This window comes from Otolemur garnettii, unplaced genomic scaffold (assembly GCF_000181295.1).
Source record: "Otolemur garnettii isolate 467f Iridium unplaced genomic scaffold, OtoGar3 scaffold00012, whole genome shotgun sequence".
Classification (NCBI taxonomy): Eukaryota; Metazoa; Chordata; class Mammalia; order Primates; family Galagidae; genus Otolemur; species Otolemur garnettii.
The window spans coordinates 18,512,901-18,540,274 of NW_003852407.1; the positions used below are offsets into that span (position 1 = coordinate 18,512,901).

Below are 27,374 nucleotides of genomic sequence, written 5' to 3' on the forward strand. Positions count from 1 at the left end.
AGGGATAAGTGATCTTACTTATTTGAAATGCATAACCACATGTATATCAGTGAAATGTTGTTCCCAGTGACTGTTCCCATGTAATGTCCCTACACAATGGCTCATCTAGCCCAACTCCAAGAAAAAAGGAGCACAGAGTCTTTTCCAACTCTCATCTGGATTGGTTGGGCTGAGCTACTGTTATCAAAATGGCTAACAAAATACTAAAGATTTTCAAAATTTAAGAACTGAATATTTTCAAATTTTTAGAAACAAAATATTCTGATTATTGGTGTGAAACCATGATTTAGGCACCTTCAAAAATGGCATGATACCCTAACCACTAAAACCGAAAGTCCATTCTTATTTTTTTCTTTTACCCCCCTAGCAGATATGGTTCACCATCACTGAATTTTCTTTTGCTCAGCACAAGCTAATCCTCCACAACCTACTGAACACAATCCTCCAGGTAACCATAATTAATTAATTAACATTGGCACTTGAGCCTATTTACCTACTTTCTGACTCGTAAGTTCTATTGACCAGAGCAATAAACTTAGTAATTATTCTAGATTAATTTTAGTCTTAGAAGCTTTTCTGTTCAACTTTATATAAATGAAGTGTTGTGTGTCAACTTCCACCCTCTCGTTGAGTTTCATCACAGAAAACCACATGTGCATTATTATGGACAATAAAATACATTCATTTTTAAGACAAGGTGGAATTTAGGTTCAATGATATAGGTCCAAATTTATATATTGCTTGTCCAAGAAGGAAGCTCAGAAAAAGTCAAAATTATTTTTCCACATGATGAAAATTTACAGGGTGAATTTCTTATTCTTTCAATTTGTTGATGCTTTGGCTCATCTCTAACCAATTTTTCATCTTTTGAATTAGTTCTGGAAGATAAGTTGAAGAACTAAAATAAAACAATGGCAATAAGTTTGGAGACAAAGAATGGAACACAAACACATCCAAGAGATAGCAATTAAGAGATTTAGTAACCAATTCAATGGGGGTGCATGGGGGAAGAGGAACTCTTCATAGGTAACTCTGAGGTTACACCGGGTCAATGTGACAGATGCTTTTGTAGAGATATATGAACATTAGGACTTGGTAGGAGCATAAAGGAGGAAGCTTTTTTCTGCTTGGGGTGGGGAGATGCCCAGAAGAGGCCTCTCCTTAGACTAGTAATCTCTGTTGCAATACAGGGCTTTGTTGTACAGCGTTAACCTGTAGTGTTGGTTCAATAGGCATAATAGCTAATAAAATTTTACAATGTCAGATTTGTTGTAACTGAAGTGAAAAGCACCCAGCTTTCTTGACACTCATTAAAGGCCTTATATTTATTAATTAAGCCATTCAAATAATACTAATGGAGGACTTTTCATGCAGCTGGCCCTGAGTGAGGTGCAGGGAATACAACAATGAGTATCACATGGACCTTGCCCTCAAGGACTTAAGTTGAGCAGAGAAAGTAGACATACAACCAATTACAGTACCCCTGAAATGAACTAGTCTCCATCTTTGTAATAGGTGTGATAGAACACCACATTCAGAAGGCACCTTTCTCAGTTTTTTAAAGGAAAGCTAATATTATCCTGGTCCCACTCATCTATGTGTGCAGGTTTATTTTTAATTGATAAATGATAACTGTATGTACGTATGGGGTTTTATGTGATGCTTTGATATGTGCGTACATTGCAGAAAGATTAAATTGAGGTTATATAAATATCCAGAAGCTCATCAATGTATTTTTGTGTATGTAGTGATAATGTGTAAAATCTATTCTTTTAGCGATTTTGAAATAGCCTATATATTAACTATAGTCACCATGATCTTTCTGCATCATTCCTAAAAAATTTCCTTACAAATTTCCACATTTTTTAATGATATCTATGTACCTTTTCTTTTCAATTTTCTCTAAGGCTTCAAAATTTTCCCACCTATTACCTTGCTACCTTTTTTGTTTTTCACTTTCTTCAGAGCATCTTTTGAATTACCCAGGAGCCATAATTTAGGAATGACCACAAATAGTTTTATGTGTCAGCATCCTTATTTTAAATTTAATCTTCTGATTTTAGATGTGACACAAAACTCATATTTAGAAAAATTCAGAAAGTTTATCCCATTTGATAATGTATTTCAGAAACAGCAAAATCTCAGTGATTTGATAATCCCACATATCAGGTAATGAGCAGAACAAGCTGTCAGAAGGACAAAGGAGGGACGAGATCTCCACAAAGCTCATTTACTGAAAATGAAAGGGGGAAAACAATCGTTGGGTTTGACAAGTGGTTACACCACTTATACTAACATGACAGGAAATATAATAAAATTGGTTTGACTATTACACTTTCATTTTTTCCAAAAACTATGATTAAGCGTCTACAGCATGTCAAATTTACCACTGATGTAGCCACTTTTGAGCTGTAGTGTGAGAAGACTGAGAAGTTCCCATTATTACTCTCCTACTTACCTCAAACATAACACAGTGTATAGAATTCCTATCATTAGCTTCCCTCCTTTAGGTAAAGCAATGTGCAGATGTCCTTTTAAAATGCCTGCAGTCATTAACACGAAAGTCTTCTGGAGCATTGACATCCCAAACAGAAATTGATTATTTAAACTGCCTCTTTCCTGTAGCAGTGTGTCCCAGGGTGGAAACTCAGGTGACAAAGTGTCAGGCACAAAAAAAGTTTGTTGGAACTGGGGACCAGAAGATTTTCTTACATAGGATTTGAAGAAGCAAACTGGGAAGCAGCCAGGAGCCTGCGTGAAGACACACGGGGCTGGCACGGCTGAATAGGGAACTTGGTAGAAGAGGGACAGTGTGTAACAAAGAAAATAGTACCAATGTTAAAATTGGCTTATTTACATTTTTCAAATAAAACTCTAACTTACATGAAGCTGCCTCCTCTAGTCTTGACGCTGCCATCACTCTCTCTGAGAAGTCGTAAGGCATCAATGTTTTTATCTCTCAAGGTACAAACCACAATTTGTACCTGTGCATTTATTTGATGACTTTTGATGTTAGTTCACTTTCCCCCTGTAGATTATAAAGTTTGTTACACGTGGCTGTCCTGGCCTCTTTCGTTCATCACAGTGTGTTTGATACACTAAAAGTTTATAGATGAACAACACTTGAATTAATTGTTTAGTTTGCCAGCAAATAGTTACGAACTGCAATGATTAAATGTATGGAATATGACATCAGGTGGATGTGAATTTTATTTTTTTAATGTTTGAATTTTTATTTCATTTATTTATTTATTTGTTGTTAAGTCATATACACATAGATCATGAATACATTTACGCCTTTGTGGGATTCCAAGTGTTGATTATTTGTACAAATTGGAGTGCTTACATCCTACTAATTAACATAGCTTTCACCTCATTTACTTATTCACAGTGTTAAGACTTTTGTGTTCTATACTTGATCGATTTGACTTGTACCCTTGCAATCTGCTCCATAGGTGTGGTCCCACATGGATGGAGCTGGAAAATATTCTTCTTAGTAAAGTATCTCAGGAATGGAAAAATATATATACAATGTACTCAGTAACACTATGAAAGCAATTTATAATCACTCATACTTTAATATGAAAGATGAATCACAACTATAGCCCAGGATGAAGGAGGGAAAGGGAGAGGAATGGGAAGGGAGGGGGTGTTCGATAGAGGGAGGGTAATGGTGGCACCACATGTGAATTTTAATCCCAGGTCTACCGATACACAGTTATTTATTCTTACCAAGAATCCTTTTACTAACATGTAAAATAAGAACAACAGTCCTCATTTTGTATAGGAATAATTTCTTTTCTCTTCTTTATATTGGTTACTCATATTTCCATAGGATATATGAGTAGGTCCTAGATGCTAACGCTTTGTTGGTTATGTATATGGCAAGCATCTTCTTCCAATTGTGGCTTACTTTTTTCATTCTTACGTATTTTTTGATGTACAAAGTTCTGATGCAGTAGAATCCAGAACTCTTTTCCTTTATGTATATGAAAACATTTTCTTACAATTTTCTAAAATTTTAAAGATTTGCCTTTAAAATTTAAGTTTTCAGGCAGCAGCAATAGCTCAATATTTAGGTCACTGGCCACATACACCCAAGCTGGCAGGTTCAAGGCCAGCCCAGACCAGCTAAACAGCAATGACAACTGCAACAAAAAAAAAAAGCTGGGTGTTGTGTAGTCCCAGCTACTCTGGAGGCTGAGACAAGAGAATTGCTTAAGCCCAAGCGTTGGAGGTTGCTGTGAGCTGTGATGCCACAGCACTCTACTGAAGGCGACATAGTGAGACTCTGTTTCAAAAATAATAAAATAACATAAAATTTAAGATTTTATCCATATGAACTTTATTTTTACATACAATGTGACAATTGGGTCCATTTTTTTTTCATATCCAAAATTAACTCTCAAAATAATTAGCTTGTCTGTTCATCACTGATTTGCAATGCCAACTCCTTTATAACTCGAAGTTGAATATTTTTCTGGATTTCTGGGCTATTTTATTCTATTGATTAATATGTCTATTCCTTTACCAAAATATGCTGATTTAATTACTATCTTTGCAGAAAATCTTCATACGTTTCAAGGTAAGTATCTCCAACTTAATTTCCTCCTATGGTTTTTTGGCTAATTTTTGCAATTACTCTGAAAATTTAATGTTATACTTTTTTTTCCAAGTTCCCCGAAAGCCCTGTGGATGAGAATTGCCTTATGTTTCTAGATTAATTTGTGAATAATTAACATCACGACATTGAGTCTTCATATGCCTGAGCATGTTCCTTACATATTTAGGTCTTCTTCAGTATCTCTAAAAAAATTTCTAATTTTTCCGTATAGATCCTACTCAATTTAAAAAATACATATTTGTTTCAAATTGTCTTACATTGTGATTTTTTATAAAAACAAATTAAGTTATGGTTCCTAAAAGTTTATTTTCAGTTAATAAATTATAATTGATTTCTAACCATCGATCTTATAGGCAACCTCTGGCAAATGTTTCTTATTATTTCTTACAACTTAACAGCAAATTCTCTCTTGCATTATCTACATGGATAACAATGAATAACAGCTTTTTCCCATTAATATCTCTATATTTTTCTACATCTGTATCTTTTCTTTGTCTCACTGTGTTACGTACGCCTATGCCCTGCAATGCGGTGTTGTATTATAGGAGCAAACCACCTGCCAGTTGCTTTAGTGCTGTCCATGAGCTAAGAGTGGTTTTCATGTTATTAAGTACTTGGGGAAGAAATCAAAGAAAGAAATTTTTGACATATGAAAACCTTATTCCACAAATAAGGTTTTAGGGCAATATAGCTATATTCATTTGTTTACATGTTTCCTATGTCCGCTTTCAAGCAAAATCAATAGAGTCAATAGAGTTGAGTAGTTTCCACAAGTGGTTTGGCTCATGAAATACAGAACCTCGATAGTCCTCCATCTCCCTGCACTGCTCACCTCCTTAAGTTGACCTACTTTTCATTATCTAGACGTGCACTGTAAGAACTTATCTGTACAGCAGGCCTCATTCCTCATGTTTGCCACCTCCATCTATTGACTAGTTTAGTACAGGTTCTTGGGTGGTCAAATTATAGAGGTTCTATACTGGGTTGGTTTCCATTTCATTAAATTCTTTCCCTATGTTTTTGCAAAGTGCTTCCTATTTTTTATTTTTTTAATTTGTGTGAAAAGCTCATTAGATTTTGCCTTTCGTCTTTTCTAAAAATGAGCACAGAAAACTACGAACCCTCCTAAGGACCATCTATCTGGTTGCATCCTACATGTTTGAAATTTATTCATCATGTAGTATTACTCAAAAATACATTATAAGGTTTTGATACATATGTTTTGATGCATAAATTTCTAAGGATATGTAGGTATTTTTGTTTTATCTTATTTTTTGACTTCTAACTTATTGCCTTATTGTCGAGAACATGACTTACATTTTGTCAGCTCTTTAATGTATAAGACTGGAGTTGTGATACGATCTTATAACATTTTAAATGGTTATATTTGTTTTAATTCATACAAATTCCAACTTTATTGTTTTATCTATGCCTAAGAAGACCATAATTTATAATTTGGGGCACATAGGCACATGCATTCATATTCGCTAGATCAAGTTTATTAAGCCTGTCAATTGCCATTATTCTAATTCCCAATTTGCCAAATTGGGCATGTTGAAATCACTCAAGTGTTGATATACTTGTTGATTTCTATTCTTAGTATACTAGTTATAATTTATTAGTTGCTTACAATTGCTATACATGTCTGGTAAATTAAATGATTTTTTTTACCTTTATTGTATATCTCTATCTACAGATAGATACCTATATTAGAATTTTCTTGGGGTATATAATTTATTAAATTACTGTTAATTGTCATGAATGGAAGAACTACTATTCTTAAGTTCAGGGAAAATTAATTTTGAATATTATTTTATTTCTTATTTATTTCTTAGAAACAAAAACTGCACAGCTCCATGACACACCCTTACATGACACACCCTTTTGTTCTATTATCAACAAAATAAGAGGCTATTTAGGTAGTCTGCATCATGAAACTTACTCAGCTGCTCATCCCCTTTGATTAGAAAATAGAGTTTACATTGAGAAGATGTTTCTTGGCCACACACTGGTAATTTATAAGCACCAGCTCAGGCATAAAACAAGGCAGATCTCCTAAGATAGGCGCTGTTCTGCTAGAACTTAAAGTTTAGTGAGTTTCGGGCTATGCAATTATTTCCACCTTGCGTGTGTTTTGGGAAGTTCACTGTCATGCTGCCTTCCCATTGCCTCATGCTTCTTCTTGCCATTATGGGGACCCTTTCTGTGGTCTCTCCAGCTCTGCCTTCATTTTGCCTAATTCTGTGCTTTGAATTCTTTTCCCTCAGTCTTTTAAAGTATTTCTGAGCTTCACCACCACACCATTGCCTCCAGAAGGTCCTGCTCACTACTGAAGTGCCCTTACAGGTTAACTCACTTTTGCTTAGTGATATTAATGACTGCTTTCTAAGTTACTATCTCCTACTTGATAATGTCTTACCCCAAAATTTGGCACTAAGCTTTTGAATTATATGCATTATCATATGTATTTAAGGTGTGCATCATATTTCATAATTAAAGAAATTACCATTAATTCAAAGTCAAAGAATTTTTTACTTTTTCTACAGTCAAAGAAATTAATGTTACCCATGTGTGTATGTGTGTGTGTGTCTGCATGAGTGCAAGGAAAGTACCTAAAATCTACAGCTAAAGAAAGACAAATGTGACACTAGTATTTTAAATAGGATAGTTATCTAGAGAAAAACCTTATCTCAGAGGGAAAAAATTAATTAATTGAATAATTAAATAAAATCCCATCCCAGCAGTGAACTGGATGAGCTAGCTTTCAAAGTCCCCAAAGTTTTCTCAAAGCCTTCCTTCTAGTAAATTTGTAAAAATCTGTGTTTTGCTTATTCTGCTTAGCACAAGTGAGAACGATGTGTAGTCATTCTAAATGTAGTTTATACCTGTGGCCCCTGATTTCTTACAGCTATAGACTACTTTCTTTCTGCATTCAGGCTCCACCACGTTGTGTCACATATTTGTCTTTACATTTGCAGATAAATTTTTGCAAATTATTTAACACAATTTTGTAAACATTTATATTTACTTGTGTGTAAAAGCAATAAATACATTGGGGATATTTATAATAAAACCTGATGATCTGGAAGTAAGAAATATACTCCATTTCTTGTAAATTTGAAATAAATTAAAGACTATAATTAATCATTTTATATTGTTTTTATTATGAATTATTTTTAGGTAAATGTGATTTTGTAAGCATCTTCATTATTTGCATTAAAAAAGTGGGTCTAGAAGGCTATAAAGACATACTGTGGATAATCATCAAAGAAAATTGTTCAACCACAGCTCATGAATGAAACCAAAAGAACCAGCCACATTTAGCGCATTCATTGGGCCACATTTTAAAATCAAGGGACTTAATTGTTTGGGGGCAAATGACTGACAAGCAGGCAGGGAAGTGGATACCGTAGGCATATGTTCATCTCTATAGTTGACGGCATAACCTTTCATACTCAGCCTTCATGGAATTCCATTTCCAACTGGCTTTTTAAACAATTATTCATTGGCGCCAAGTTAGATTTCTATTCTGAGGATAATTTTTATTGTAGAATTTTAATTGTTTGATTCTTGGTTGAACTCTTACAGTCAAAGAGAGCAATAACTTTAGACTTAAGTGTATACTTTCATTCAATTATTTCTATTTGAACCGTTCATGGGATTTGAGCATGAAATTTAGTAATTTAAGTAAACAAAATCTCTATTGCCCTGACAGTCTTTTGAATCAAATAGCCATCAGAATGTAGTCATTTTATTCCAGAACCAAGTTATCTATCAAACTAAGAAGGCCTTGAGATCTGCCAGATATGTAAAAAAATGAGTAATTTGTTATATATAATAATTTTTATAAAGTATACAAAACAGACAGATTGGTATATTCATATAAAAGGTATACTCAATATTTAACTCTTCAATATAAGAAATAGTAGCGTCTATAAGGATCAGCTTCCTTTTCTGCCATTAGAGGTTCTCTGTATTAGCAAAGGTGCAACTACATAATTTCGAAATGCATTATTATCTAATTAGAGTAACTGAATAATGCTATATTAATTTCCTAAAAGGCCAACTCCAAATTTGTAAATGGATATGTCTTATTTTTCTAAAGTATATCTAAGCAATTGACAAAGGAGATTTCCAGAAATTAGCTATGCAAATTTTAACACCGGTCTGTGGAATGGATTTGATAATAAAGGAATATCTCATTACTTTTGAGATTTATATGTTGTACACGTGTCCCTCAGCAACTGAGTACTATAAAAAGATCGACATTAGCTGAGTTTTGTATATCTGCCCTTCCTGCCCTGCCAAAATCTGTGGAGTACTTTGTAATTGCCATTGTTTGGCTTATTACAATAAACAGAACTGATAAGGCTTATGCTGTTTGCCTTGCGAGCTGCACTTCACATCACGCTGTTGAATTAACATTGCACGCACATATCTGCGCTTGTCAGTTTTATTTATGTCAGAAATTGAGAAAGGCCGCATACTTTCAGTAGGTGACAACTTATGCCAAGCAGATTGAAATTACAGCCATTACTTTAATATACTAGTACAAATAAAGGAATATACGTAGTACGTGTGCTTCTATTATCTACCTAATTACCTACTTACCCACCTTCCTTCTATCTAAAATAAATTCCTATAGGAAAAGCCTATTATTTTTTTTTCCAAGGTGGACTTTATAATATTTTTTCAACACCTTAAATGTGATTTTAATTGGATTACCTAAGGTACAAACTTAAGTCTACAGAATATAGCATGTTTTATTTCTCTGCCTTATAAAACATGAATAATTCTTAGAGTTGCTTCTGCAGTTGTACTTGTCATTTGACTGGATGTGTAAATAGGAAATGTAAGTGGGTTTCTGAAATGCTTTGATTTTCCTCCAAGGTATTCTTCACAATCGTTCTACTCCTAAGTTGCAGGTTTCTCACCTATGTAACTCCCCAACGTGCTACTGATCCTACTAGATGGACTTTCAGATTTGCAGGTACTTGTGATGACTGAATCTTTGCATGCATCCCTCACAGTGCACCAGCGCAGACTCACTCCCAATTCCCACCCCAGGATACTGGGCAGTGCTTTTTTTTTAGAGGAGATTTTAGGTTTACAGCAAAATCGTGAGGAAGGTACAGAGAGTTCGCATATACCCTTTGCCTCCCCAGACACACAGCCCCCTGCTTTATTAACATCCCTCACTAGCGTTGCACATTTGTTGTAACCGAAATCTCCTGCTGATACATCATGATCATCCAAAGTCTGTGGTTCATATTAGTCTATGAACTATACATCATAATCTATGTATATCTATAACATATTAATCTATAGTCTAATATATCTATAATATCTATATCTATATCTATATCTATTAGTCTATCTATTAGTCTAATATATCTATAACATATTAGTCTATGAACTATACATCATAATCTATGTATATCTATAACATATTAATCTATAGTCTAATATATCTATAATATATATATCTATATCTATATCTATTAGTCTATCTATTAGTCTAATATATCTATAACATATTAGTCTATGAACTATACATCATAATCTATCCAATGTCTATGGTTCGCTTGTGGTGTTTAACATTCTGTGAGCTGGGACAGAAGCAGAATGAGACATCCTCTACCATTATAGTACCATACGGAGTATTTTCAATGCCCTAAGAATCCTCCCTAATCCTCTAAGTCATCTTAGGAAGCGATTTTTTTACTTCAAGAATTTGGAATTGTTCCACTTCTCATTTGTCCTACGTGTTGTGTTGACTGTTTATTCCAGTGATTCTGTTAATTTCCCATTTGAATTTTGTATTGGATGGGTTTTTCATGATGTATGCGGGACAGTTCTGTTGCCTTTCTAACAAACATTCAGCTTTTATAAATGTTTTCTATTCACAAAAAAAGTGAAGTGTTGAAAATCTGTCCCGTAGAGTTAAATCTTCAGCAGTTGTTTGTTTGTATTCATAGTCCAGTGATGGACTCATCATTATTCACAGACAAAAAACTTTGAGTACTGCCCATGAACTTTCTACCCTGTCAATATGACCTTTGTATGCTAACGGACTTCTGTGTTTTCAGTATTGACTGGTCTTTGTTTCCTGGCAAAACAATTTATAGTTCATTTTCAGATAGCTATACATATGGTATTTGTGTTTTAATTAAAAGACTGTTGTTATGTCTGATTCTTATAAGCAGAAATTCATTATAAGGACACTTCTCATTTCCTTGAAATGTTCTCTTTCTTTTTTTCCAGGGTTCTTAAATTGCACAAGCCAGTTAAATTATGTGCTTTGGGGAGTTAATTTTTGGCACCATATGTCTCTAAAAATGATTTAATTTTATCTAAAGTATGTTTTCAATAATATTTATATAAGGGATTTTTTAAAGAAACACAGTAGTCCATTATTATTTCAACACAGTAACATAGAATACATATATAAGAATAGAAAAATTTGTTTATTTATATTAATGTATTTTTTAGTATCTGAGTTCTATGGTTGCCTTCTGAAACTAGAAAATTGAAATTCTCATGAAAATGGCTCCCATATACCAGCCTTTAATCTTCTATGAAATGAGTACGAAGTTCCTACCCAACAACCGTATTACTTGTGTGAGTGGAGGAGAGGGAAATAGAAAATTTTGAGGAAATCAGAAGTGGCAATTCTTTTCCTAGTCATGTAAACTCATTTAATATTTTTGATATTTCTTTTATTATAGGTAAGATCCCGTGTAGTGAGTATATCACAAAAAATCCTGACCAAAAAGGACCATTTAGATGGCCTAATAGGATATTTCTTTTGAAATGAGATTATAATAAATTTTCTAAAATCAGTCGCTGTTGACCCACAAAATACGGAGGATGCCTTTCTTGCAGAGATGTCAGCTTAACCTAGTTTTTTTTTTTCTAATGAAATAACCAGACATTCAGTAAGTTCCAGTTATGCATAAATTACAAATAAGTTCCTGATCAGTTACTGTGCACCTTTACCCTCTTTGTTAATCTTGGCATTTGTCATATTTCCTCTGCACGTTTACACCCACATCGATGCACTCAACCTCTGTGTGCCTCTTCCTAATATTATTTCTCTCCTTCTTTCTCAGAGTTAAGCTTCTTTTAGTGTTTATCATTTCATTTGTGGGGTTTTTTGTTTGTTTGTTTCTTAATTTGTTTGTTTTGAGACAGATTTTCACTCTGTTACCCTCAGTAGAGAGCCATGGTGTCATAGCTCACAACAACATCAAACTCTTGGGCTCAAGTGATCCTCTTGCCTCAGCCTCCAAAGTAGCTGAGACTACAGGCGAATACCACAATGCCTGGCTAGTTTTAGTGATGAGGTCTTGCTCTTGCTCAGGCTGGTCTGGAACTCCCAACATCAGGTAATTCTCCACTGTGGCCTACCAGAGTGCCATTGTGCCCAGCTTTCATTTGTCTTTTTATTCTTTTTTTTGGCCGGGGCTGGGTTTGAACCCCCCCACCTCCAGCATATGGGGCCAGCGCCCTACCCTTTTGAGCCACAGACGCCACCCTCATTTGTCTTTTTAATGTAGCGATCAAATTAAAGAACAAATCATTATTTTTCATTTTTTTTTATTTCTGTAGCTTATATGTATTCCTTGTAATTTTAGTGTGTTTACTTTAAGTACTCTGGGTTAGTGTATGAACATAACACAGTGTATTTTTAATCACTCCATTGACAGACAATTAGATTGCTCCCAAATTTTCACCTTTGCAGACAGAGTTTAAATGAGCAGTATTTTATGTTTCCTTGAGAACATATTATGGTAGTCTGTTTGAGAGCAGTATCACTCAGACATCAGTATCACCCAGGTTTTGTTAAATCACCAATAACACCAATATCTGAGCTTTCAATTAAATAGGTCTGAATGACTGTATCTCTGACAAGTTCTGAGGTGATACTGATCTTGATGGTGTGGAAGCCATATGGAGAATTGCCAGTGTAGAGTACACAGCTTCAAGTATAATTACTGGATTAAAGGGAAAGTACATCTTCAGTGTGAAATGTCAAGTTGTTCTCCAAAGTCATCATAAGAAAATAAACATAAATTTGATCAGTGTATGAAAGTTTGTTTTTTTCCATATCTTTGCCAACATTTGATATGGATGGGTTTTAATTTTTTCAGTATTTGCCAATCTGATAAGTATGAACTGTATTTATTGTACCCCACTATTGAAGCTGAACATGTTTTCAAACATTTATTGACTAAATAGCTTTTCTTTTCTGTGAATTGCCTATTTGTTTCATTTTCCCATTTCTCTTTTTATTGAGTTATAGTGGCTCTTTATATATGAGAAAATTGATGATTATCAGCTATAAGTGTTATTAATATATTCTCAAAACTTGTTGCACGTTTTGTTGCTCTGTTTAAGTTTTACTTTTCAAAAAATGTTTAATATGGTATAGTCAATGCTTTCAATAGAATTTAACATTTTGTTTTAAATCATTTCTTTCCTCAAAGTCATAAAGTTATTCTGGCATATTGTCTTCCAAATTTTTAAAGATTAAATTTCCTCATTTTAATGCATTTTGATAAGTTTTATATACTATATGCCAAATCTGTCAAGCTTGTTCTCCTATTTCACAATCATCTTAGTTCAGTGGTTCTCAACCCTTTTAGGGGTTGAACGACCCTTTCACAGGGGTCGCCTAAATACATCCTGCATATCAGATATTTACATTATAATTCATAACAGTAGCAAAATTACAGTTATGAAGTAGCAACGAAAATAATTTTATGGTTGGGGGTCACCACCACATGAGGAACTGTATTAAAGGGCCATGGCATTAGGAGGGCTGAGAACCACTGTCTTAGTTATTTCCATCTTTGTCATTCCATATGAGTTTTAGATCAATTTTCATGAAACATGGTGAAATTATAGACTACTCTGTGGAAAACTGACCTGACGATGACACTCTTTTTTCTTAACAATTTGATAAATTAAACTGGCAATTTATTTATCAATAAATTGGGAATATGTCATACTTTTCAAATTATTCAGTTCATATTTTGTATTTTTTCAAAACATTTTTTAACATTCTTTATAAAATTCTGGCCTTTCTTCAAGAAATTTAAACCTAAGAACCTTGTATTTTATTTTATGGCAATAAGTAGAATTTTCTTCTATTACAATTTAAAATTGGTTATATTATTTTATAAAATGTTATTGATTTTTTAAAAATGTTAATCTTACAGGCAGAAAAGTTCCCAAACTTTTATCTCCAATTGTTGGTTTACAGAGCCTCTTGAATTTTTGATGTATATCTTCTTTCTATACCTCTTTTTTTTTTTCTGCTTTTTTTTTTCTTTGTACAGGATCTGCAGTAAAATTTAGAAAAGAAGTATTGATTTACTTTATTTTTCCAGACATTCATAGGAATGGTTTTAAAGTTTCTCTTTTTAGTAAAATATCTGATGGATTTTTTTTTCTTTTACTGTCTTTACCGGGTTAAATTTTATCAGTTCAATTTCTTGAGCCTATTTTAATGAATATTTATGGAGTATGTACAGATATCTTAAAATTGGGCTTTTATCATAAGTACTTTCCTAAAACAGTTGTCATTATGGCTATCTGATTGAATCAAACATTGTTCCCATCATGATAATTATTTTACCTTACATGTTATTTTTGATCACCTTTTTGTCTTTAATGCTCAGATATGTTTGTGTATATATGTATTTTTATTGTTAGTTCTTCTCTCTTTAAAAATGTCCTCAATTCTTCCTTCTCCTAGTTCTTCATCCAGAGACCTGTTAGCTACAGATTTCCCCTCAAATGCTCTTTTTTTAATGCACCCTCTGTCTTAGTTGACCCTTATACAACGTCTCTATTTAAGAGGTTTTAGTTAACACTTGCACATGGCAGATTGAAGGCCTTTGTGGCTACCTCAAGGTAGAATGCAGACAATTGAATAAAAATAGGCCTGCTTTATAGCTGCTTCTCCTCATTTAAGTTGTGAATGTAAAAAATATTACTATTCAGTTAGCTTTGCTTATACAGTTAGAAGAGCTTCTATTTGTTTTTTTTTTTTCTTTTTTTTATTGAACGGTAACTATGTACATTAATGCACTTCTGGGGTACAGTGTGGAAGAGCTTCTATTTGTAAAACTTACCTTCACTTTTAAGGAATTCCTCTAAACGTCATCTTAGTTTCCTTTTGTGACTACTCTAATAGCATTAACTTATCATGTTCTTTGACGGAGAGACCTATGTTCATGGAGTAGTTCCAAGTATCCTCTTAGCTCATGGGGGAAATGGGTTATTCTGAGAGCTAAGCTGGCTCTAAATGACCACTGTCCTGAAACAGGAAGAATATGTTAGCCCTAAGTGGCTTTTCACTGAGCTATCTAATTCCACTTAATGAGGCTAAAAGTGTACAGTCATTATTTTAAAATCAATTATTTCTGGCTTGTATCTGTGAACTTTTGTTGCCTTGATAATCTATAGTCCAATTTCTGGACTATAGATTTCCAGGTAGGCTTTCATTTGTTTTTGCTTGAAAATCCCAGATAACAATCTAGTAAAGTAAGTCTGAGGGAGACATTAATTTGAAAAGATAAGAAACGTGGACAAGGTTTTATGATGCATTTCTTAATAATATGTGACGAGAGTAGATTTTCATGTCGCATTACAACCTCTTTTCCAGAAAACTCTGTGTCCAAGGTCCACAGACCCTTCAGATATTTCTAGCAATCTTTATGACTACTTTTAATCCAGAAGTGGCTGCTAAAATATGGGAGAAAGAAAGAGAAAATCCACTGGACTTTAATTGATAAGGCATCATAGTTAACAATATGAACTTTAAGTAAAACAGAAATATGTCTTCTAAAACAAGTTTAACCTCCAGCGGCGCCCACAGCACAGTGGTTATGGCACGGACCACATGCACTGAGGGTGGTGGGTTCGAACCGGCCAGGGCCAGCTAAACAATGACAACTGCAACCAAAAATAGCCAGGCAATGTGGCTGGCAGCTGTAGTCCCAGCTACTTGAAAGGCTGAGGCAGGAGAATCACTTAAGCCCAGGAGTTTGAGGTTGCTGTGAACCATGACACCACGCACTCTATCCAGGGTGACTTAGTAAGACTCTATCTCAAAAAAAAAAAAAAGGGTGGTGTCTGTGGCTCAAAAGGGTAGGGTGCCAGCCCCATATGCTGCAGGAGGCGGGTTCAAACCCAGCCCAGGCCAAAAAAATAAAGCAAGTTTAACCTCTCTAAAACAGAGATTTCTCAGCTGTACACAGGGTTGGGAAAAGTTTTTCAAATCCACAGGGAATATTTACAAACTATGCTGCTTAACAAAGTCATATCGACAGGAATTGAGGGAATCGACAGCGTATTTGACTTTGTTAAGAAAGTACTAAAAAGGCTAATCATTTTAGAGCCTCACCCACAACACATAATGTATAGTTAAGCTTCACTTAGAAATTATATTTATTAGGTAGAATATGTCCTGTTCATTGAGGATGTTTACCTCAGCCCATAGCATATTGAGTCGGTATATAAATAACTCTACTGCAAATATGTGTTTCAACATAGGTTTTCAGGTGTAATTTCAGAAATACGATTTCCTTTAAGTAAAAATGACTTTTTGATCATTATTTTTCTTTTGTTTCATTGACACTAAATGTCAGCTTGCTTGTCCTTGATCACAGTTTCAGACTGAATTAATTTCTGACTTAAATGTAAGCCTACTATGCATCTATTTGTTAAAGCAAATTTAATTTATATTATTTAAATTATTGTTCCCTACATTAGATAATACAAGGCCAGTGCCAACTCCTGTGGATCATTCCCAAACTCCCAACACCTAGACTCCTCCCCTGCCCCACCACAATGTAGTTATGAACATACAATCAACTAAATTTTTCAAATCCCTTAATGAGTATGTCAAGATACAGCATACCTCTCCCTAGCAGACTTGGCTTATATTAGAGAAACAAATAAAACATTTTTAAAGCTTGACATAATTTCCTTTCAAAGAGTAAAGCTAATCTTCAGTTTCCTAGCCTAAAGTATCTGAAATGCCCCTAGCCTGATTCTGGATAATGTATTTCATAGTTTAGTTAGGTGAAATCTGTATAGTTTTCAAGATTCTGTCTTCTTCCTAAGTTAACCAACTAACCAAGAGTACAGCCTTCATTTTCCTGTGAATTGGACAGAAATACATACGCGTTGTTTATAACAACGCACCATAAGAATAATGATGATAAAGAATTCATATGCAACACCAAGTATTGGAAATGGTTATTTTCCAGTAAACAATTATTTCGAAATATACATACAAAAAGTTCACAAATTATACATGCACCATTTGTTAACATTTGGCGGAGGATCCCCCACAGAGGCCCCCACCATCAGCCAAATCGATAAGTACAACATAAAATCGTCACATTTTAAACATAGTTTTCCCCTCGTATTAAACATTTAATATGTATAAATGTTTAATGGATAAAATCTTATTTGATATTAAGTGTTTTGATGTGAATGTTATTTCTCTTTATGCAAAATGGGCTAAAAAGGAATTGATATAAGCAATTATCCACGTTACCAAAAACCAAGAATTTTCAGGGACAGAATATATTATACTTATGTAAATATTTGGGGTTTTAAAAAAAATATTTTTGCTGTTATTTGTATGACGTTTATTCCTTTCAACCTCATAATAATTCTGTGTGTGTGGCTATGCTCACCATGGAAGAGCATTGTCTTGATAAAACTTCCACTGCTTTTTGTTGGTGCTTATATTAAACTTCCAAATGATCTATCAAACCTCATAGAATTATTTTTCTCTCTGTACAGATCCGGGATTTAACATGTCACTTCTAAACACTGCATTCCCCGTACTTCAGTGCAGAGAGATTTTTCCATGTCACATGGTCAGAGGGAGGTAGATTAATAGGGAGTGCTAGCTGGAAATTTCTTCTCTGTTATTGTTCTCCCTCAGCCGTTGATGGCTAAGTTAATTCTCTTTAGTTTTGTCGTGCTCGAAAGCACACACTGCCTAGCAATGGAGAGCGTTATGGGAGGAAAAAATAAATAAATAAATAAGGAAGCAGCAATGGTGTCCATCAAAGTCTCAAAGTTGCATTTCTCAACTTTGGCTTGACCTGATGTGCCATTCAAAAAAGCTTCAAAAGATGATTTTTTTCAAGAAAGGTTCAATATGTCCCGAGGCTATCGGTTCTGAGTTAAACTGGGTGAAGTAGAAATATTTTACTCATCAGCTTTGCAGTCACAGAGTTTGCCTCAGCTAGAACAAAACTGCTGAGGCATTTAGAGAAAATTAACCCCCCATCCTGGCGGCCAGATGTGACTGGTTTCTGATGAATGCACATGAGTGGGCTGAAAAATCAAGAGACTGTGAAATTCCTGTCAGGTCCGTACAGTGCAGAATGGGCTATTGACTGCTTCCGATATTTCCCTCCATCATTCTTCTTGAACACTGCCATTAATTTCCTCTCCTCCTCTGACTTGTGTTTTCTCCCCTCCCTCTTCCCCTCAGCTCTGTCAGCTGCTGCAATGGATGCACAAGCTGTGGAGGGAGTACTTCAAACTGGTGGTCCTCTTCAGCCAGAGGAAGCTGGCCAACTTCCAGGCAAGCTCTCAGGAGAGCATTCAGAAAATATTAGCTGTGCAGGTAGGTGATTGCAGGGAAGTAGGAAAGATCATTCTGATCTAGATTGAAAAGCAAATGATGGGTAGTGTGATGAAGCATTAAAACCATATCCCATCAGAGTTTTATAAATTTTTAACCTCTTTAATAAACTGGAATTGCATGAAGGATGAATTCAGTAAGTTAGCACATACACCATGCATACTTTGGGAGAAAAGGGAGATTGGACTTATTTCTCATAAGCCTCAGAACAGATTTTTATAAAAAACGTTTGGTATAAATAATATCTTTAAAGTCTTCGGGCTTTGCAGATGCCATTCAGCTGTTTAAAAGATGTTGACAACAGTGTCACTTTTTGTTGCAAAGTCTACTTCTGTGAAAATAATCCTCTTCTGTTTATTTTAACTATTGTTTTTCCTCTTATATTTTGCAAGAGGCTCATGCTCCTAGGCAGATATGGAGATGACTTTATTTTTAAAATAACCCACTTGGGACTAGAAAGTAACAGTGGTTCTAGATGCATGTGAGCACTTACTGGTTGTGTCTATTAAAAACATTCAGTAGATCCATTGTTTTTAAGACTCACATATTTTAAAATTCATATTACCTTGTGAAGGCTATTACTTTTACTATTACTTTATTATTTTCTTTAAAAATGTTCGAATTCATGTTTTACTATTTCAAATGTTACAAAATCTATAAAACATAGTCTCCTAAAGGAAACATAGGCTTTCAAATCTATGAAGCCATTTCAAATTTCACTTTTGCTGTTGTCTGTTTTTTGATATTTTCTTCTGAGGATTGTTGTGTCTGTGTGTGTTCGTGTGCTTCATATATAGATTGTACCGATAAGTGATTAAAGCAAAAATAAAAACAATAAGAGACAGTTAAATGAAGGTTTTGAAAAGGGAGTACTCGACACATTTAGATTTAACAGAAATTTGTGCATAAACTTGAGCACAAACTATTATAGTATTTTAGAAGTCAAGAGAATCTTGCTTCCCTTAAGAAGTCTGTTACTAAGTAGAACATTGTAGGGTGGTTATAATCTGTGATTTGTTTTTAAATATTCAGAGGTGATCTGCATGTTCTTATTAAATACCTACCCAAATGTAAAGGTTCTTTAAAATCTTGCCAATGATAAATTCACATTGTGAGTTGTAATGTATTTTCAAATATTGAAAAATGTCATTAGAAACTGAAGTAAAATCAATTCCTCTCCATAACCGTCAATAATCCTTACCAACCTTGATTTTAAATTACTTACACTATGGCTGTTACATAGCAATGAAGATCAAGAGACGGGGTAGGAAAGCTCACCCACCCAATATTTACAGATAGTAGCAAGCTTCGATTGTATTTGGAAAATTAGAGGAGGATGAATTAGTGGCTTCTTTTCTTATCTATTAGAGGTGTCTTCAATTTAGAATCCTTTAGTCTGGGCTTTTAATAAAAATGTGAAATTTAACTTTTAGAATCTTGGCACAAAATTATGGAAATGTGCAATCCTCTGAAAAAATTCAAGTCCAAAACCTTTGGTAGGGTACACAACAACCTTCGGGACCCTGCCCCTGCTCACACTCCCGGCTTTATCTCTCTCCAGCGTTGAGTCTGCTTCTGCCAGGCCAGCGTTGTTATGATCATGCAGCCTGCTGTTTAACTCCTCTTCCCCTCCCGTGTTCATCCTCTTCTCTACTTCTGCAATACCCTTTCTTACTTTGCCTCTTAAAAAAAGACCTGACTCATTCCAGCCACCTTCTCTACAAAATCTTTCTGAGTCCCTCTCCACACTTTCTGTGCCATATGAACTACCTGTGTATAACCCCACCCTACAGCTGTATTTTCAGCCACTAACTCTCCCTATTTGTTTCTATGTCCTCCTTCCTAGAAGATTCTACGTTCCTTCAGAGCTTTACAACATCAGTGAAATATGTTCAATTCTTAGTTGCTTTGTAAGACATATATCTATCTTGTTTTCACCGATTATATCCCGTTTTTAAAAGGAAAACATGGCAGAGTGATGTAATATAATATATGTAATATATTTGTGGAATGAGTAGGCAGGCATCAATGTATACAATCTGATTCAACATGGCTAAAAATTATTTGACAGACCAGATGCTGTTGCTCTCGATTTTCATATGACTTCATATCATGACGCCTTCAAGTATCAATGTGGGGATTCTAAATAAATGTTCCACATTTTGAAAGTCATATCTAAATGATGCCATAAGATTTTAATGAAATGTTTGATTAGTCATTTGATGAACCTTTTGAAAAGTAAATTATATGTAATGAATATTGAGTAAAAACAATTCAAAATAAATATTAAACAGAAAAAAAGAAACTTTATTTCATCCTTTTATCTGGAGCAATTCCTTTCAGAAATGATTGGCAGATCTGCAATTAGTAGAAAACCAGGTGAGCCAGATACGCTTTTGAATTACAAGCAGAAACCAATGAGTTCAGTTGGAACTGAAATAAAGAATTGGTGCATTTGACTTGGGAACCACTTACATTAAAAAGATTTAGGGATTTTTAATGGTCACAATTTTAATATGAGCCAAAATGAGCAACTACAAAGTTGGAACCAAGAGATATATTCCAGCTCTTGTAATTAGATGGGCCTTCATTACTCTAACAATATACGGCTTATTCTATATGGGGGTCCTACCTTCCTAACAGAGCTCATATGAAGTACTATTATTATTTCCTTTCTATTATCATTTTATTATTTTTGATTTATTTAATCCCATGATATCTAATACCTACCTATTTGGCATCTTATCTGGAAAAAGGACTGAACTTTAACGAATCTCTCAAATGAGAGAATGTGATGCAGTTACAGCAGGCTAATGTGCTCGTAAATAAAAGAAAGCATTTCCTTCTGGAAGAAGATTAGAAGTCCCATTGAACTTTTTGTTAAACTGGGTACATCTGCAATATTTCACACCTTTGTAAAGCATAATTTAAGGCCATGTTGACATACTAGAGAGCAGCAACAGAAAGATCAGAGAGAAGGGAGAAATAGAGAAAATATAGAAAGCTTAATTGAAAAAGGGAAAAGCTTTGTAAGGACAGAGATATCAGAAGGACTGAAAGTGAAGTTTGGTATACATTTTGTTGAGCTCCAGAAGTCAACCCTGGGACCAAATGATGGAAGAAATTAGAAGGGTTTGGGCTCAAAAAGAATAAATCTCCTAACAAGTATTGCTAACCAAGTATGTACTGCTGATGCTCAAGCAGAAGTTGGATAAACACAGGTCAGATACATCAGGGAAGAAGTTACTGCCATGATTGAGGGGAAGCAAATGGACACCTCCAGGGCTGTCCTCCTCCTGGAATGTTCTCGTGACCTCTTTGAACAAATATTTGTTAGTGCGTCTATGCTTCTTACCCATTAGGATGTGAGCCTTCTCAACTCTGAAAGCGTGTCTTATTTAATTGTCTTTGTCTCCCTGGCACCAATTACTGTTCTTGAAACATAACTACAAATTTTGTTGATGCATATAAAGTAAGCATTAAAACAGAATGAAGGAAGAAAACTATCATGGAAAATATTGTTAAATGTGACAACAGAGGGCACTGCCTGTGGCTCAAAAGAGTAGGGCACCAGCCCCATATACCGGAGGTGGTAGGTTCAAATCCAACCTTGGCCAAAAACTGCAAAAAAAAAAAAAAAAAAAAAAATTGACAACATAAAAATAAAAATCTTCTCATGAAAACAGATATTAAAAAACTATAAGGAGCTGGAGAGAAAACATTGTAGTATTTATAATATAATGTCTTTAATATGAAAAATAAGCATTTCTTTAATCAATAAGAAATAATACAACCCAATATGAAAATCTTCAAGTTTCAGAAGACATTGTTAAATTATGTATGAAAAAAATTCTCAATATCAGAAAAAATATGAATAATGTAAAAAAAAATTGTTTCAACCATCATGCTGGGACAGTTTCAATTTGTGGTAATAAAACAATAAAGAAATATAAACTTTCATATTATGTTGAGGACTATATTGTCCCTAAAATTTAAAATTATATATTCATTAGCAATTCCACATGTTGCCCTGGAGAAACACTCTCACTTATGTACAAAGAAGCATGTTCTAAGTTTGTTCATAAAGGTAATACTCATGATGATGAAAAACTGGACACAACATAAACATTTAGTAATATGAGAAGATAAATAAACAATGGTACATGTAAAATGTCAGACTAAGCAGAAGTTCATATCAAATGGAAGAAAAACTTACAGAATAACAACTTAAGCAAATGACTTTTAATTAGGTAAAAATAAATGCATAACATTTTATATTTCAGTATTCTATATTACAATTCTACATACAATTTTCCACAAGTATCCACATTTAAATCCTCAATAGGAGGTCTAGATAGAGGCATACATTGGTAACAGCGGCTAACTTGGAGAAAGAGTGGAATTTGTGGCTTCTGTAGCAGAACAGGTTAGAGAGAAAGAAATTTCTTCAGTTTTCTTCGTGTATTGATGTGTTTTTATTTTGTTCTACAATGAATTTATTAGGAAAATAATTATAGGAAACCTACTATTTGCAAGCCACTGTTCTAGAGAGTGGCTACAGAGACAAAATAAAGATAAACACAAATCCTTCCCCCTCATGGAACTTACCTTCTAGTGGGGGATATGAGATAGTAAACAAGCAAGTGAAACATCTAGTTCTGCCAGCTGCTAAGGAGAAAAATAAAATGGGGAAGAGACAAGAAAAATGGCAGGGGAAGTACTTAAATAATACTATATTTTAGCAATGCCTTGCAATATTACTACTTGTATAAGTAAATAAATGGTTGAATAAACTTAAAAAAAATCCCTCTTTCTATGATGAACTGTAATTATGCATTTAACTGCTCTGAATACCAGAGTCTGCCTTTTGGAGGGTGTGGGATGATGAGATGGTCACTTGCTTGGTTAGTATGTTCTGGATTGTGAAAAAGGTGTAAACAGCACCTAGCCAAGGGTCACTGTGAAAACTAGATTAAACCATGTGAACAATGTACCCTGCACACAATAAACAATTTACTACCTTTAATTACTTTGTTTTCTATTTTTCATGATACTATAGTAAGATGATTCCCAAAATGCACAACCTCTTGCCAAAATTTGCCAAAATTAATTAATTAGTCATGGAAATATTTATACTCTTTAATCTTTTCATCCTCAAGAACTTGCAGCTCTATGTCTGACATCATTTCAAACTCTTGGGAATTCAAGAAACTACATATAAGTACCCAACACCTCTACTCATATAATGCAATAAAAGAAATGCCTGGTTGACATCAATTATTTTATTGATTCCTGTCCCAGCCTTTAAAATATGCATAAACAAATAAATAAGGAGAAAATAAATGCTCTTAGTTAAAATGTCCAAACTAATGAACCACATTTTAATCAAGTATCTTCCTATAGATGAAAATCAGCATCCCACATTCATCCAAGGTTAACTATAACTAAGAAATAAATGTCTGCTGCTGAGAGTTAGTGTAGAGTTAGAAAATGATGGCTGAAAGGAGAATTTGTAAGCTGATTTTTTCTATATCCCTGCCTTTAGGCCTAAATATTTCATTACTCTTCTATGGTCAAAAGCCTCTAGAATTCCTTTTTGACTGCTGGCAGGGGAATGTAAATTACTATAATATACTAAAACACTGAATTCATCTGTATTTATTGAAGACAAATATAGTGCACACCATATGTATCATGGCCTTTGACCTTAAATAGTTTACTACCAAGTTGAATAATAACGATTTCAGAACACATTTTTTTGGTGCCTACAATATGAAAGGAATTTTGCTAAACACCTGGGGTTCAAAGGTTGTGGACATAACCTCTATCATAAAAGAGTTTGCCATTTAACAGAGGTGACAGACTTATACACTGTGTAAATACAAATGAAATCAAGAAGGACACTTATCCCAACATGAGATTAGAAGGCTGGTTACCTGGGAAGTATAACTCCCCTACTACATCTTGAAAGGTGAGGAGACATCAATACAAGGTGGGGAGAGGGTTATATAAACAGGAAACAAAGATGTACAAAAATAAAACAGCATTGTGTACAGGAGAAATGATAAGCAATCTAATATTAGTAGGAAATAAAAATGCAAGACAGGGAATATTAGAGATGAAACAAAAAGGTAGATATAAAAATATTAGAGAATAATTAGTTACATGATTATGTTCCCAGCTCCAGACAGTAAACTTCATGGTTAGCCAGAAAGTGAAGAGAGCTACTTAGGCCTGAAGTCAGGGGAAAGCCTCTGTGAATGACTTGGACTTGAAACAAAGGAGTAAAGGAATATAACTGGAGGAAGGGGATCATTGTGTGGGGATAGAGTAAGGGGAGCAGTGTAAAGCAGAGGGAGTATGAGGAACCTAGAACAGATTCCAGGCATAAGAAAAGACATTCTTATTCATTCTTTCCTTTAAAAAAATGTATCTAACCCTTACTATGGGCCAGACACTGTCCTCAGTGCTTTATAAATTTAAGTTAATATAATTCTCAAAGAATCCATGAGGTATTATGATAGATAGTATTGGCATTTGTAGAAGAGGAAGATAGAGAGAGATAAGTTACCTATTTTGCCCAGGGTAACATAGCTATAAATCCAGGAAATTTGGCTATGGGGTGCCTGCTTTTAACCAGTATGCTATGAAAATTCTCTGTGTCTGTATGTGTGTTTGCTGAGATTAGATTATATCAGTGGAAGGCAGTGTGAAACAAGAGATAAAGCAAGGTCTTTCTTCAACAAGGCCAAAAATATGAGGTTGGCTAATTTAGGTATGAAATTCCAGTAGTGTAATGAATAGTCAATAAATAATTCTTGAGTTAACCAAACCAAGTGCTAAAACAACAGCATGCATGTCATAGGTATTTCTTTTCATAGTATAAATGTTAGTATAACTTAATTTATCATCTACCAGTAGTAAATGTACTTAAAACGTAAAACCTATAAAAATAATATATAAGCATTTTGGTGAAAAACATGAATTATAAGTCAAATTGATTCAAAAATCCCCCAAAAGATGTAGACATAAAAACCAGAGCTGGGCGAAGTAACACATACCAATAGTCCCAGTCGCTGAAGAGGCTAAAATGGGAGGATTATATGAGCACAGGAGTTCAAGCCCAGCCTGGGAAACATAGTAAGATCCCATCCACATTTCCCTCCAAAAATCATATCTAGCTAGATTACAATCAATTCCTAAAAACCAAAGATAGAGACAATCTTAAAAGGAACAAAAGAAAAAATTACTTCTAACATCTTATCAGAAACAGTGAAGGACAGAAGACAAAGAAGAATATCATGAAACTGCTGAAAGAACAAAACAAAAACAAAGAATTCTCTCCCCAGCAAAAACACCTGTCAAAAATAAGAGCAAAATAAAGATATTTTAGATACATAAAAGTGGAGAGAATTGTTCACTACTCAAGCTGCATTATAAAAGTATTTTGGCTTGAAGAAAAAAATACCAGGAGAAAATTTAGATGTACAGAAAAAAGGAAGAGAAAAAACATGACAACTACAGAATATAAGCAAATATAAAAGACTCTCTTTTGGTCTTAGTTTATTACAAAGACCAATATATATGTAAAATAAATGAGAGCAATAGCATAAATGATAGGAGGATAAATAGAATAATCATGTTGCAAGTCTTGAATTTAATATTTGACTCTATGGAGACTTAAGTGAAGGATGTACTTTATATATTGTGATCCCTCTTTTAAAAATAAAGGGATATAACAAAAAAGCCAATAGAAGGATTAACGTGGAATACTGACATGTATTTGATTAACCTAAGAAACAACAGAAAAAGAAAAATAGAAATAAGAAAGAGACAAATTGTAGAAAAGTAGAAAGTTGATGCAGCTAAATCTAATCATTATATTAAATATAAATGGACTAAAAACCCCAATTAAAAAACAAATGTAGTAATATTAGATAACATACAACATTCAACTTTATATTATCAATAAATGATACACTTAAAAATGAAGAGACAGATAGGTTAAAAGTTTTAAAGATGGAAATAGATGTACCATGCAACATTAAGCATAAGACAGTTGTCAAGGATATATTAATAACAGATAAATTAAATTTTACAACTAGAAATACTGCCAGGAACAGAGAGGGTCATTTCATAAAAGAATGAAGTCATCACACATAAATAACATAATAAAGTTTTAAAATACATAGAGCAAATGCTGAGAAAACTTAAAGTAGAGATTTTAAAAGTGCACGGTTATAGTTTGAAATTTTATGCTCCTATCTCAAGAATTGATAGAACATGAAGCCAAAAAATTAGTAAGAAAATGGAAAACTTGAACAAAACTATCCACCAACCTGACCTAATTGACATTTATAGAACCATCCATCCCAAGATAGTTCCATATGCATTATTTTACTTTTTTTTTTCTTTTTGAGACAGAGTCTCATTATGTCACCCCCCTCAGTGGAGTGCCATGGTGTCAAAGCTCACAGCAACCTCAAACTCTTGGGCTTGAGCAATTTGCCTGACTCAGCCTCCCAACGAGCTGAGACTACAAGTGCCTGCCACAATGCCCAGCTATTTTGTTGTTGTCGTTGTTGTTACAGTTGTCATTGTTTAGCAAGCTGGGGCTGGGATTAAACCCACCAGCTTCCGTGTATGTGGCTGGCGTTCTAACAACTGAGCTACAGGACCCAAGCCCATATGCATTATTTTAAAGTGCATATGTAACATGTATGTATTTCCAAATATAGACCATGTGCTGAGTCATTATAGTCTAAATAAATTTTAAATGTTTGAAACAGTAAAGAATATGTTTTCTGACCACATTGGAATTGTTAGAAAAGAATAATTAAAATATATTTGAAAAATCCGTCAAATATTTCGAAATTAAATTACACACATAAATATCTTATGGGTCAAAAAAATGAATTATGAAGAAAATCAGAAATTATTTTGAACAGGCTTAAGAGCATGCATGCAATATTAGTACCCTATGATGAAACTGATGCTCCAAGGGGCATGAAACGGAATAGTTTCCTGAGGGTAGAATTAGTGCATAGGACTTGAATAGAGAAGAAT

The 27,374-nt window shown here is 34.1% G+C and overlaps 1 protein-coding gene across 1 annotated transcript in view; it reads left to right on the forward strand.

The window, feature by feature from the left end:
• CCDC178 (coiled-coil domain containing 178) overlaps nt 1-27,374 on the forward strand; it is a 388,120-nt gene that overhangs the window by 334,037 nt on the left and 26,709 nt on the right. The window contains exon 19 of the mRNA XM_023510168.1: nt 18,156-18,290. Coding sequence (XP_023365936.1) covers nt 18,156-18,290 — 135 coding nt within the window. The remainder of the gene's footprint in view (nt 1-18,155; nt 18,291-27,374) is intronic.